The 13846-nt window shown below is 41.8% G+C and overlaps 2 protein-coding genes across 3 annotated transcripts; both read right to left on the bottom strand.

The window, feature by feature from the left end:
* Positions 1–1991: 1991 nt before the first annotated feature.
* On the bottom strand, positions 1992–2952 carry LOC121049844. Its single transcript, XM_040508097.1, has 2 exons — positions 2735–2952; positions 1992–2400 (listed from the first exon to the last, which is right to left on the bottom strand). Exons 1-2 carry the CDS (start codon positions 2861–2863, stop codon positions 2161–2163), a joined length of 369 nt encoding a protein of 122 aa, XP_040364031.1. The 5' UTR covers positions 2864–2952; the 3' UTR covers positions 1992–2160.
* A 702-nt stretch (positions 2953–3654) lies between these two features.
* LOC112170322 (disease resistance protein RPV1) lies at positions 3655–13560 on the bottom strand. Of its 2 annotated transcripts, XM_024307576.2 has the most exons (10): positions 12848–13560; positions 11410–12508; positions 11004–11279; positions 9799–10893; positions 8881–9709; positions 7688–7971; positions 7299–7578; positions 5012–5081; positions 4281–4567; positions 3655–4082 (listed from the first exon to the last, which is right to left on the bottom strand). In XM_024307576.2, the coding sequence occupies exons 1-5, from the start codon at positions 13333–13335 to the stop codon at positions 9053–9055; spliced, it is 3615 nt and encodes a 1204-aa protein (XP_024163344.1). In that variant the 5' UTR covers positions 13336–13560; the 3' UTR covers positions 3655–4082; positions 4281–4567; positions 5012–5081; positions 7299–7578; positions 7688–7971; positions 8881–9052. The 2 variants fall into 2 exon arrangements, with proteins under 2 accessions (XP_024163344.1, XP_040364025.1); XM_040508091.1 differs by lacking the exons at positions 3655–4082; positions 4281–4567; positions 5012–5081; positions 7299–7578; positions 7688–7971 and having other exon boundaries at positions 9550–9705.
* Between the last annotated feature and the right edge of the window lie 286 nt (positions 13561–13846).

Below are 13846 nucleotides of genomic sequence, written 5' to 3'. Positions count from 1 at the left end.
TCAGCAAAATGCCATCCAATAAAACCCAGTGTGTTCAGCCACTTAGCACCCAGGACTAAGTCACACCCTGTTACTGGAAGAAGAAAGAAATCATCTGTGAAAGTGAAGGACTGGACCTTAACGGTGACGTTACGCACAGTGCCCATTGGTTGCAGGGGATGCCCAGAAGCAGAGGTGAAAGTGAGCTGCGAATCATGATGGATCTGGAGGCCGAGGCGTTGAGCAACCACGGGATTGAGAAAATTAGAAGCTGAGCCACAGTCGATGAAGACCCGGATGGGAGTGTTTAATATGGACCCATCGATGCGCATCACGTCCCCAGCTGCCGATTCAGTGATGGCATGTAAAGGAAGGATTTCCGCAGAGGCAACTGGTGGGTCCTCCAAGGAGGCGGCGGCATCATGAAATTCTGATAGTTCCTCTGTGGTAGTAGCGGTCGGTGCCTCCATTATAGCGAGAAAAGGTCTTTTGCAGACATGGTATTTGGAATAAGGTTCATCACATGTGTAACAGAGGCCTTTTTCCCTTCTGTCACGTTGCTCTGCTGTGGAATAACGTCTGTAAGGACCTGCAGGGCGACCAGTGGTGACAAGATTTGAATTTGGGGGCTGGGTTGTTGGGGTGGGGCCATGGCTCATGGCTGGAAATGGGGAGTGGTGTGGACCACCGACTGGTCTACCGTATGACCAAGGTTGGGAGCGAAAAGTGTGGCTTGTGGCAGCGTGGAGGTCCTTGACCTTAGCCTCGTAACGCCGTGCAAGGCGGTGAGCATGGGATAAAGAGCGTGGCTCCATGGCCATCACATCGTGCCGGATCTCGGGCTTCAAACCGCCGAGGAAAATAGGTAAGAGTTGCTCGTCGGACCACTCCGGAGCACGACACGAGAGCTTTGTAAATTCAGTGATAAACTCATCCACCGAATTCCATTGTTGCAGGTGGGAAAGCTGAGACTTGAAATCAGTATTGCTGCCGGCCCCAAAATGTTCGAGGAAGGCCGTGATAAACAGATCCCAAGTGGAGAATGGGTGGCGTTGTTCAAAGGCGTTCATCCACACTGAGGCATCGGGCCCGAAGTGGGAAGAGACCATGGCCACCTGTTCGTGTAAAGGAATCCGGTGAACCCGCAGATAGCGTTCCGCCATAGCCACCCAACCAACGGCGTCGTCGCCGGTGAAACGTGGTAAGTCTATCTTTGGAGGTCGAAAGGTGTGGTCTTGGTGTGGGTATGGGGTCTGAAGGAGTTTGTAAGGAGGAACGGGTTGTGGTGGAAAGAGATGTGGGTGTGGGGCTGAGTGAATCGGGTCACTGATCGAGGAGGTTATGGTTGAGTAAACGGCTGAGCTCGAAGGACCAGGGATGGAGTGGAAACCTGGAGGAGGAGCAAGAGGGCTGATGGGTGGGTGGGAGTAATAGTGTGGTGGGTAAGGCCAGGAGTATTGTGGTGGTGGAGTAGACTGTGGGGGTGGGTTTGGTTGGGACTCTGGTGGGATTGTGCTAGAGGATGGAGAGATGGAGCTGGTTGTACCTGTGGTGGAGCACGGCGGTGTAATGATGGGAGAGGCGGAGTTAAGGGAGCCAAATATGATTTGTGGGGAGCCAGATGCAGGGGTGCTACAGGTATTGCTCACAGGGGGTTGTGGACGGTGAACCAACGATGCCACCACGGTGTTTTGGAGGGCTGCGAATTGAGCTGACATACGATTTTGAAAGGATTCGAAGGATGTGTGCAGGTCTTCATTCTGGTTTTGGAGGAATTCAATGGTGTTTTGGAGATTCAGTGCCTGGGTATCAGATACGGAGGTGGAAGAGGAGGGCTGGTGGAGCGGAGTTGGAGAAGAGGGTGGTGGGTCGACTAGGGCGGAGGAGAAGGGGATGGATGGGGTGGGGTTTTGCAGGCCACGGAGGGTCATGGCTTTGATACCAGATGATGGAGCTCTACGGTGAAGAACACGAGGAATGCAGAAAAATTAGAAATGCAGAGAGAAAAGGGATTCAAAACATATTCATTTCATTCATAACTGCCACAATGGCTTGGTTCCCATACATATCCGAATTATTATAACTAACAGACAAAAGAGATAGCTGGCAGATTAGGACCACATGGGAGCTAAAATATCTAACTACTCTCAGCAGCTGGGCTGGACTCTACTAGTAAATGGGCTAAGGTGATGATAGACCGCAAGTGTAAATGCAGCAGGCTCTATCAGAGAGCGCTTCGTTGAGTTGGCCGCGCGTGGCCAGGGCCCCTACTTCGCCGAGAAGATTGTTCGTTTGCAGGTTGAGGCGGGGAGGTGTGGGAAGAACCGGATGGTTGACTGAGATGAAGGTTCTATGACACGCGCGACCACATGGGCGTAGCATCACGCTACAGAGGCTCGAGTGATAGGCAACCCAACGTAGCTGAAGGCAGGAATTGGTTATCAGTCCGTAAAATTAAAAACAATTGTCTAGGTAACCCTACGTATCTTTTTTTTTTTTTTTTTTTTCTTTCTTTGCAACGAGGGGACATAAAATCTGAACCTCGTGCTACAATAGAAGCATTACAATAATCCTCGTAGAGAACATCCTGAATAATAGCATGTGTCTCATCTAACCAAACATCATCAAGCAACAAGTAGCTAGCAAGGTGTGCAAGTCTATGTGCAACACCATTTGCTTCACGGTAAATATGTCGAATTTCAACAGACTGAAAAGCAGATAAGTAATCTGTACAATCGTCAAAAACCCGACTTACCTCCGAGAAATTATCCTCTTCACTCTTGAGTGCAGCAATCAGAAGGGCAGAGTCGCTCTCAATAACTACATCCGACCAACCTTGGTGAATACCAAACAGAAGACCCGCTCTGCACGCCTCAGCTTCCATATTAATCGCTGAGTGAGCATGCAAAAAAGGCCTAGCAATAGCGGCAATACCCGTGCCCAAGTCATCTCTGACCACTACCCCAATACCTCCAACACCACTGTCCACTTGAAAAGCTCCGTCAATATTAATTTTAAGTCTACCCCGAGGGGGGCACTGCCATTTTGTTAATGGCTTCTTCTTTTTACAAGCAACTTTCTGATGATATTTCTGGAACTCTTCCAGACTGCTAGTACACCACTGTATCATGTGCATAGGTTGGAAGCAACCATCATTCCACACTATTTTAACCCTAAACCCTAAACCCTACGTATCTTAATATACCCAGGAATTGGGTATCAGTCCATTAAACGTAAAAGTATATAACTAGTCACAACTCACAACACAATTGTATGATTGTCTAGGCAACTTTAAAGTTACCTAAATAAAGCTAGCCTAGATAGAAAGCTCTGAAATCAGTAATCTGACAGTCTGACACTACAAAGGTTGGCACTGAGCAATTCAAATTGGGGTTGCTTCCCTAGGACTATAAACTGCAACTTGATCACAACCTACTCATTCATCACCATCTTCTTCTGCGTTTTGGGAAGCTTGGACCCCTTTGGAAGCTTCAGCCTTTTGAGCTGAAGCGGCTTCATTGTTGTACACAATGCAAACCTTGCAGGACTAGTTTACAGCAGACACTCCAAAGTTTTGAAACCCCAAAATTCTAGCTCTCTGAAATACACATTTTGCAATATATCAACAGATTCAACACACAACTAATTAAACTAATGACGTTCAACTCAAAGCAGTTGCTGAAATTTAATTATTGTACACAATTCAATGAAGTGCAACTATTGGCACACAACAGATTCAGGTATTGCACATATTTCAATGACGTGTGACTATTGGCAAAAACGTGCTAAGTATGCATCTGATGAGAGGAGTAGCTCAAGTACAGAATCTCCAGCTTAGAAAGTTGACTAATGCTTCCAGGAAGGCTAAGGCTAACAGTGTTATTTCCCCTTGAGTCTAGCAAAATCAAAGAGTAATCAGCAGCCAATATTACTGGGGATTGCTCCATACTTCCATTACTTCTGTTACATCACACATCCAAGATGGGGGAGGCGAACATCATATAGATGGAAATAATTGAAAGAGGCAAACATCACATAGATGGCAAGTCTTGATATTGTGCAATTACTGGCCAGTCACTCCACTCCACATCGCTTGTGAGAGTCTGAGAGAGACATGAACCGAGTGAGAATAGTTAGCTTAAATTGGAATCAATTAAAATAATAACTATACCCAAACAGTTATCATTATTTAGGACAGTTTACTTTCTTGACGAGTGATTCACTTTAGAATATCGTTTTAGGGACTTCTCTTATAATGCAACTGATGATCAACGCTAAATACAGAATTGAACGAAACTTACATGAAAAGTTCTGTTTGCTTTTTTCTTTTCTTTTGTTCTCTGACAATCACGATTGCAGCTTCCAACAATTTTACTACTTCCGAACCAGTCTACCCATTGTTTCGAGTAGACAATCCTTTCCCAAGGGTTTGCTTAAATAGTTATCCATGCCGGCCTCCAACATCCTTATTGTTTCCTCGCTTGGTGTATGAGCTGTTAATGCAATGATCAATCGGAATGCGAACATGGTAAGATTTCTCCACTTTCCTCATCTGCCTCGTTGCTTCAAATCCATCCATTTCTGGCATCTGCACGTTATTTCCAACACCAAAGTTACACACTGACACACATGTATACGAGACTACAAACAAGAATACACTAACACGCTGGTTGAGTATATAATGTTTAGTTCAGTACCTGACACACAAGCATGACCATCAATTCACTACCCAAATTCCATAGCCCTTTTCTTTTTTTCTTTTCTTTTTTTCCCATTACATTCAATAGCATGACCCTCTCTGAACCTCAACCTCTACCCCTTCATAGACTTCAAAAATTCCTCTATTAGTCTATTTCTTTCCATCCACAATACCCAAAAAACTTAAACTGTAGAAAGAAAAGTAACATAAGTCGGCACAACTCTATACCACATACAAATTGCAAAGAATGTACTATAACATCCATTGTTAGAATCATACAATCATGGCAATTTAGCATCCAATAGTACAGTTATGGACGTAAGACATCCGTACCTTTTAATGGTTTACTATATAGAAGCCCTGCCCATCCTCTTCAAGGGGAGCCACATAACTGTCATAGAATCTGCTAAGAGTGCAATGCAAGACTACTTAAAATTCTATGCAACAGCACACACCCATTGTATAAAAGTACAATTTCAATAGTACAAGCCTGCAAATGTACTGGTAGCATATATACTAGAATTACTAGCTTACATGCTTTTCCGTATATCAAACTAACTTACAGAGAATCAATGGGCAAATACAGATGGCAGGTGAAAGTCTTGCAGGTATCTTCCCCTCTGAAGCTTAAAAAAAAAATCGTATTTCCTTCGTCGGCGAGGAGACGAAGTTGACGTCATTGTTTGAATACTATTTACGACTGAAACTCTCCCTCAGCCTCTTGTAGCCAACCGGACAAAACTGTTGGTTGATGGATAGTCTACGGCGAGATGAGAGTAACCCATCCTTACCCTTCTCACAAGCAACTGCCCAACACCAGAGCGTAAAAATGCTCCGTTGATCTTTTGTGATCCTTATCATGCCAAGCTATTGCTATTTCAATTAGTTTATGTATGCCTTTTTTTTGGCATGGAAGAAATGAAGATGTTCGGAATTTCCTTTAATTTTTTAGTGTGACAATGCAGTTGATAACAAAACTTGGTGACCACTAGGGTGATAAGAGCATGGAATTCCACGATATAAAACAAACACACCTCCATGATCACACACCTTGCTGTACATGGTAATGAGAGCATTGGCAACATCCAAAGACATTTTCAAAGCGAGGGCGTGTACCTGCCGGCCATATCCACCATCACTATCGGCACACGAACTAACCACGCTGGAAAATGCAAACTCATTCGGGAGGTAATGCACCAACATGGCAGCAAATAAAGGAAAACAAGCCTCAGATCGACCCCGCTGTGCGTACTCGGAAATGAGAGCGGTCCAGGTGACGAGGTTTCTCCTGGGCATTTCATCGAACAGGTGGTGGGCATGGTCTAGGTAGCCAAATTTGGCGTACATGATGATGAGGTGGTTGGAGACAAAAAGGTCGGGATGAGGAGTGATGGGGTTGTGGGCAAGCATGTAATGGTGCAGAGAGAGGCCCTGTTGGAGGAAGTGCTGGCGAGCGCATGCGTGGAAGAGAGTGGCGTAGGTTTGGTTGCAGTGAGTTTGAGTGAGAGTGCTTCGTTGAGTTGGCCGCGCGCGACCACATGGGTTGAGTGGAGGATTGTTCGTTTGCGGAAGGTTGATTGAGGTCAAGGTTCTACGACACGCGCGACCACATGGGCGTAGCATCACGCTACAGTTTGTTGGGTGTGTCACTAGAGCTCGAGTGATAGGTAACCGAACACAGCTAAACATAGTTGGTTTGTTTGTCCACAATGCAAACCTTGCAAACCCACCAAGTTTTGAACCCCAAAATTCTAGCAATCTGAACGAACTCTTTGCAATATATTGTCCTGATTGTCTCGGCAAAGGATTCATGAGAGTCTTAATCGTGATGATACGTACTATTGATACTTGAAACTTATCCGACCTGGGATCTTTACAAATCCAAGTTTCATGATGCATTGATGCAATCCGATAAGATCAGTTTTATATCTACCTATTAGTTGAGAGGGGATCTTACCTACATTGCAGGTTGGCGTAGCAAAATATTGTCAGCGTCTGATCGGTGGTGTGGGATATCAACAGATTCAACACAACTAAACATTTGACATTCAACTCCAAGCAGTTGATGAAATTTAATCAGCTCAGATCTGGTATTGCAGGTATTTCAATGACGTGTTAAATATGCAATCGATGAGAGTAGCTGCTCAAGTACAAAATCTCGAGCTTAGAAAGTTGGCTAATGATTCCAGGAAGGCTAAGGCTAATAGTGTCATTTCCCCTTGAGTCTAGCGAAATCAAAGAGAGTAATCAGCAGCCAGTATCACTGGCGATTGCTCCTTTCTTCCATTACTTCTGTTACATAACACATCCATGATGGAGGAGAAGAGGCAAACATGACATAGATGGAAATAATTGAAAAAAAAGGCAAACATCACAGATGGCAAGTCTAGATATTGTTTAATTACTGGCCAGTCACTCCACTCCACTACGCTTGAATGAGACATGAGCCGAGTGAGAATAGCTAGCTTAAATTGGAATCAATTAACATCATAACTAAACCCAAGCGGTTATCATTATTTAGGACAGTTTACTTTCTTCACAAGTGATTCACTTTAGAATGTCATTTTAGGGATAATGCAACTGATGATCAACACTAAATACAGAATAAAACGAAACTTACATGAAAACCTCTGTTTGCTTTTTCCTTTTCTTTCGTTCCCTGACAATCATGATTGCAGCTTCCAACAATTTTACTACTTCCCTACCAGTCTAACCATTGTTTCAAGTAGACGATCATTTTCCCAGGGTTTGCTTAAATAGTCATCCATGCTGGCCTCCAACATCCTTTTTGTTTCTCGCCTGGTGTATGAGCTGTTAATGCAATGATCGGAATGCGAACATGGTAAGATTTCTCCATTCCTTATCTGCCTCTTTGCTTCAAATCCATCCATTTCTGGCATCTGCATGTTAATTTCAACACCAAAGTCACACACTGACACACATGTATATGAGACTACGAACAAGAATATACTAACACGCTGGTTGAGTTTATAATGTTTAATTCATTACCTGACACACCAGCATGACCATTAATTCATTTCCCAAATTCCATAGCCCTTTTCTTTTTCCATTTTTTTTCTTGTTACATTCAATAGCATGACCCTCTCTGAACCTGAACCCCTACCCCTTCATAAACTTCAAAAATTCCTCTATTTCTTTCCATCCACAATACCCAAAAGTTCATCAAGTCCAAATGAATTTGCATTCAGTTATGAGGAAAGTTCAAGTAACCTTTATACATATGTTCTGCCTCAAGTTTCACTATGTATATCAATCACATGGAGATCTTGAACCTGCAGAGAGAGCATGAAGAAAAGCTTTAGATAATTAGCCTGACATGATACGCTTACGACCAATTAAGAAAATTCTCCAACACCAGCTAGTTGGTGGCATCAATGCATTCATCTTTATCTAGAATTGATGGCTAATGGCAACATAAGTCGGCACTACTCTATACCACATACAAATTGCAAAGACATCCATTGTTACAATCATACAATCATGTCAATTTAGCATCCAATGGTACAGTTATGGACGTCCGACATCCGTACCTTTTAATGGTTTACTATATAGAAGCCCTGCCCATCCTCTTCAAGGGGACCCACATAACTGTCATAGAATCTGCTAAGAGTGCAATGCAAGACTACTTAAAATTCTCTGCAACAGCACACACCCATTGTATAAAAGTACAATTTCAAAAGTACAAGCCTGCAAATGTACTGATAGCATATAGGCATGCTTTTCTGTATATCAAACTAACTTACAGAGAATCAATGGGCAAATCCAGATTACACATGTAAAACTATTGCAAGTGATATAGGTTACACAAGATATATGCCACATGATAAGAGCATCTCCAACAGACTCCCTACACGAGCTTTTAAGTAACTTAGGGAATTTGCTCCAATGTACTCCCTATCATGCTCCTCAAATAATAAAATCACTAGAAGCTCCTAAATGCATGTAGATAGAAAGTGGCTCTAGTGCATTCAGTTGCACTTTCTTATTACTCTTGCCAAAATATTAAATTTAAAGAGTATAAAAATGGTTATTTCTTCTTAAAATTTAACCATGGTTGGAGGAACAATGTAAAAACAAACCCCTGTGAAATAATTTGTGGTGGAGTCCACTAAATATGTTGGCAGAATAATAGCTATCTAATTAATAAGACACAATATAGAATTAGAGTGAACCAGGCTAACCTATCTGTGCAAAATGAGGCAAGATAGCTCCAGATAGTAATTACTGCAGAAGTTCAATGTGACATGAGGGACCAGTGACCATTCTGCACTCATTTCAAACCATGGGATCAAGAAGTCCTTAATTTTGGTTTTTCAAAGTGGCCAGTATTGAATCCCTATATTTCTGCCAATCCTATAGTTCTTCAAGGGTGCAGGTTCTACTACCAGTACCACAAGTTTCCCCTTTCAACTTTTTGTTTGGGTGAATGGTTTCCCCTTCAACTTGATTCTCAAAATCAGTCAATATATCCTCATATGGAGGAGACATCCTACTGCTTGATTGAGTTATTGTTTGGTTCAACTCTAGCACATCTTGCTCATATATCAGACGTACCCCACACTCCTTCACCCTCAGGCCTGGCCCTCTTGTTTCAAATAAGAACTCAAGTTGACTGCAACTGTTATGCCACCAATCTGTACCAAAGTATTTATCACGGGACACATAGAATATCCAAAGGTGATCTGACTCAACCTGGCAAAATTGTTCGCTAAAGCGAAATGCAGGCTGTTTGCCGTATACTTCTAATTCTCTTCCATTGAGCTTCAGGCAACATACAAGATGATGAGTGGCCTTAAAAGTCTTGAACTGATGGATATCAAGCTCATCAACCTGACGGTGCTCATGGAGTACAAAAACAGCACACAAAACAAATCCCAAAAACCTACTCTCATTCCAATCTGGAAGTAGGTCTACAGTTAATGAACTCGCTAATCTTCGATGATCAAACCACTCAGGAATTCCACTTCCAGGAATTACAATTTGAAAAGTTTCCGTCACACTAGAAACTTGCTGTCATGAAAAGTAGGTATTTAATTAATTGATTTAATACGACCACAGAGAGAGAGAGAGAGAGAGAGAGAGAGAGAGAGAACTAGTACCTGATTAAGGAATATCCTCAGCATTTCTAATGCTATGTTACAGCAGCCCTGATTGTCATTTAGTTTGAAGCAATTGATGAAATTGAAATATGATTTCTCCAATCTATTGAAATTGGATACATCAAACAGCATTTCCAGTGAAGAACAACCATCTGCCCTCACATCCAATTTACTATTTGATGGAAGTCCGGACAACTCTTGAAGTGTCTTGCAATTCTCCAAATTAATGTTCTGAAGCTTAAAACAGGACCTGATGCTTGGAGGAAGCTTAACAAAATTATTTCCACTCAGATTTAGTGCCACTAAAGAGGGAAAACAGGCAAAGTTGGCAAATGCAGTGTCACCAAGATTGCAGTTACTTAAGTTTAGATCTGTTAAATTCCATAGACGAGATAGTGGCAACCGGATACTCATTGATGTATTTGCATTTTGCTCTGTAGAATAACACAGATCAGACACAGGCAACTTCATACTCATTGGCTCCATATAGGCTCTTTGCACCAATCTAGAAGGCAAGGAACATGACAAATATTTCCCAACTTCACAACCACGTTTTATAAGATGATTTACAGCAGTTCTAATTGCACCATTCTCCCTCACACTATCCTGTTCTCGAAGTTTCAAACATCCAGAAAGATCAAGCTTTTTAAGAGACTCCAATCTACTAAGCAGTTCTAAGGTGCTTGCAAGGCATAGAAGATTTTTGCAGTTGCTAAGATTCAGTGAAGCAAGGCCACTCAGGCATCCAATTGACACAGGTAGTTTTTCAATGGCAGTCTCATTGAGATAAAGCTTTGATAAACGCTTCATATTTCCAGCGAACTCGGGAATCTTTTTAACTTTGGAGCAGTTAGAAAGAATTAAAGTTTCAAGAGATTCCATTTCAATCTTACTTGGCAGATTCTCGAGACTCTCGCAATCTTTAAGATTCAATACAATAAGCCTTTTGAGTTGTCCGACAGATTGATGAAGTTTTACCAAAGTCTTACATCCTTCAAGATCTAAAGTCTCAAGATTTTGAACGGCTGTGAGGTCTGGGGTCTGGACAATTTTTTGAGAATGGCATAGTTTGATGAACTTTAACTTGTCAAAATTCTGTTCAATACATATATAAAGCAATCAGGAAAATGGTAAGGCACAACATGAACAGAATTTTCTAATACAAATTAATGAACGATCAATAGTCTATAAACCAACAGTCATACCTTTGCTCCTTCCCAGAGGTGTTCAATGTTGCTGTGGCACAAGTTAAGTTCAATAAGTTCGTCCGGTTCAAAATTTTGTGGGAGGGATCTTAAGGGGTACCCACTCCAATCAAGGAGTCTCACGGAATTTGATAGAAAAGTGAGGCCTTTGGGAAGATCCACGTTATGAATATGGAGAAGACTGAGTTGAGACAAATTTGAAAAGGCTTCTGGTTTCCAATGAGCCACTTGTAACTCAGGCAAGTCCATTACCATGGCTCGGATTTTGTCTGTTCCCTAATTATTAAAAACAAGAGTAACAAGTGATGTTAAACAAGACAAAGAATACTACTACTGATTACTTAAATAAATTAAAGCTGTTCTACGCTTCTCTTTTCTTTTCTTTTTTCTGCATAATCACACTTACCTTATTTTTCTTCAGCACATTATGGATAACTTCAGGAGACCATAATCTACTTCGTTTACCTGGCTCATCAGGGGACTCTCGACGAACTATTTCCAAGCCCATTTCTTGTAGCAAATCATGCATTGACAGTTTGTTCTCAAAAATAGTAATGAGAGATTTTTCCTCAAGAACCTTTAAACCAATGCCAGGTTCTAGCTTGCAATAGCCTAGTATTTGTGTCACACGATCCCTGTCCTTCCCCTTGTACAAACAAGCAATATGTAGGAAAATCTGTTGGTCTTTTTCCTCTAGTCCATCAAAACTAATCTGAAGCACATCCATAACTTGTCTATTTGGTGTATTGTTTAGCCTCTCTATTGCACTTTCCCATTCATTGGGTCTTCTACCAAATAGAAAAGAACCTAGAACCACAAGAGCCAATGGAAGCCCCTGAGCATACCCTATAATATGGTGGCACAAGTCCAAATAACCTTCTGGTGGGAAGCTTTTCTTGAAAGCCTTTAAACTCAATAGTTGAATAGCTTCACCATCACTTAACCCAGTAGGCTTGTATGTAGCATCAACATCATGTCCCCTTAGCAAATGAATATCTGGGGTGGTTACAATAATTCTACTCCCAGGACCGAACCAGTCCCGACTTCCAGCCAATTTATCTAATTGATTGATGTGATTCACATCATCAATAACAACAAGCACCTTTAGTTTACATAACCGCCTTTCTATCATAGTAGCTCCTGCATATTCATCCTCAATGTCAACTTTTGTCCTTAGGATTCTGGAAAGTAGTTTTTCTTGAAGAGAAACTAGGCCATCCTTTTCAGATTTTTCTCTAACATTGGAAAGAATGCAGCTTTGGTCAAAATCCTGACAAATTCGATCATGGATGGCTCGAGCAAGTGTTGTCTTACCTATGCCCCGCATGCCATGGATCCCTATAAAACGCACCCCACCAAGCTGCGGACATATGTAATTGCTTAATAAATCATGAATGCGGGAATCCATTCCTATGAAGCCCTTGTCAACACTTGAAGAGGTATAAGTATGACCTAGTCTCCGAAGTGTATATGTAACAACGTCCTCAATCAATTTTCCGTCATCCCTGAGAAGAAGAAAAAAGAAAATAGATAAAACGCTGAGTTAGCAAGTAACATGTCAAAAGAAGAAAGGAAAAAAAAACATTTCCATTTACCCATTTAGCACAAATAAATGCAAATACCGATCTCTCAACTCTACAAGAGTTTGCAGTTGAAATCTGATCATAATCTAACTACAAATAGGCACTCCATTCGTATTAATTCTATCGCTCCCTCAGAAAACGCAAATTGCCAAACTTAGATCCACCAATTCAATAAAATCCCTGCCAAACATTATATGTTGAACAAAAATACATATGAACATATGAAGGTATGAACTATGAAGGAAGGGGAGTAGTACTTACTTATAATCCTCCGAGACCCACCCACCAATACCGCCAACCGTTGTCAAAGCATGTCTCCACTCCTCTAGTTTGTCCTTATTTCCATAAACTTCTTCATGTTCCCTTACCGCTACTGTACGCAGCTGAAAACTTCCCGTTTGCTTGCGCACATCAGAGGGAGCCACTCGGTAGAAGATCGGGAAGACGAATCGTCCCCTCCTTACCAAGCATTGAAAAATCTTGGAGAGTTCATCCAAGCACCAGGATGAAGAAGCGAAATTCTGTGAAAGAACGACAAGGGCGAATCTTGAGTCCTGAATTGCTGTAAAAAGTGATGGGCCAATGGTTGATCCTCTCTCCAGGCTTTCGTCATCTATGAAGGTTATAATTCCTTTCGCAGTTAGCGCACGATACAGATGGCAGGTGAAAGTCTCGCGGGTATCTTCCCCTCTGAAGCTTAGAAACACATCGTATTTGTATAGTCGACGAGGAGACCAAGTTGACGCCATTAATTGTTTGAATACAATTTCTTTAAGACTGAAACTCTCCCTCAGCCTCCTCTAGTCTTGTAGATCTAGTCTTCAATGGATCTAATTTTCCATTCCGCTTTTTTAGGCAGCTGCTGTTTCCCACAGCAAAGCGATTGCAATTTTTAACTATTTTTTTTCCAGTTTTGAGGGCCCCAACAGTCAATTACTAAATTCCAACATCACATATATTGGAAACAATCGAAAGAAGGCATAGATGGCAAATCTTGATACTAATTGCTGAATTGCTGACAAGAAATCAGAACTCAGCTTTCCTCTTTCGATTCACGCTCTCTTTTAACTTTTAACTAACTCAACGACTTCGGTCACTCCACTCGACAACACTAGAGGGGTCTGAGAGAGATATGAACAATTGAGAGCCAATCAATTAACAATTTACTATATACTAAAGATGGGTTACTGTTCCTAAGGTACTGTTCATAAGCCTATGAAGTATGAACAGTTAGTCTCCATGAAAAGACGATTTTGTCCC

Source organism: Rosa chinensis, chromosome 6 (assembly GCF_002994745.2).
Source record: "Rosa chinensis cultivar Old Blush chromosome 6, RchiOBHm-V2, whole genome shotgun sequence".
NCBI classification, from domain to species: Eukaryota; Viridiplantae; Streptophyta; class Magnoliopsida; order Rosales; family Rosaceae; genus Rosa; species Rosa chinensis.
The sequence above is the reverse complement of the archived record's forward strand: the minus strand, read 5'-3'. Positions and strand labels throughout refer to the sequence as shown.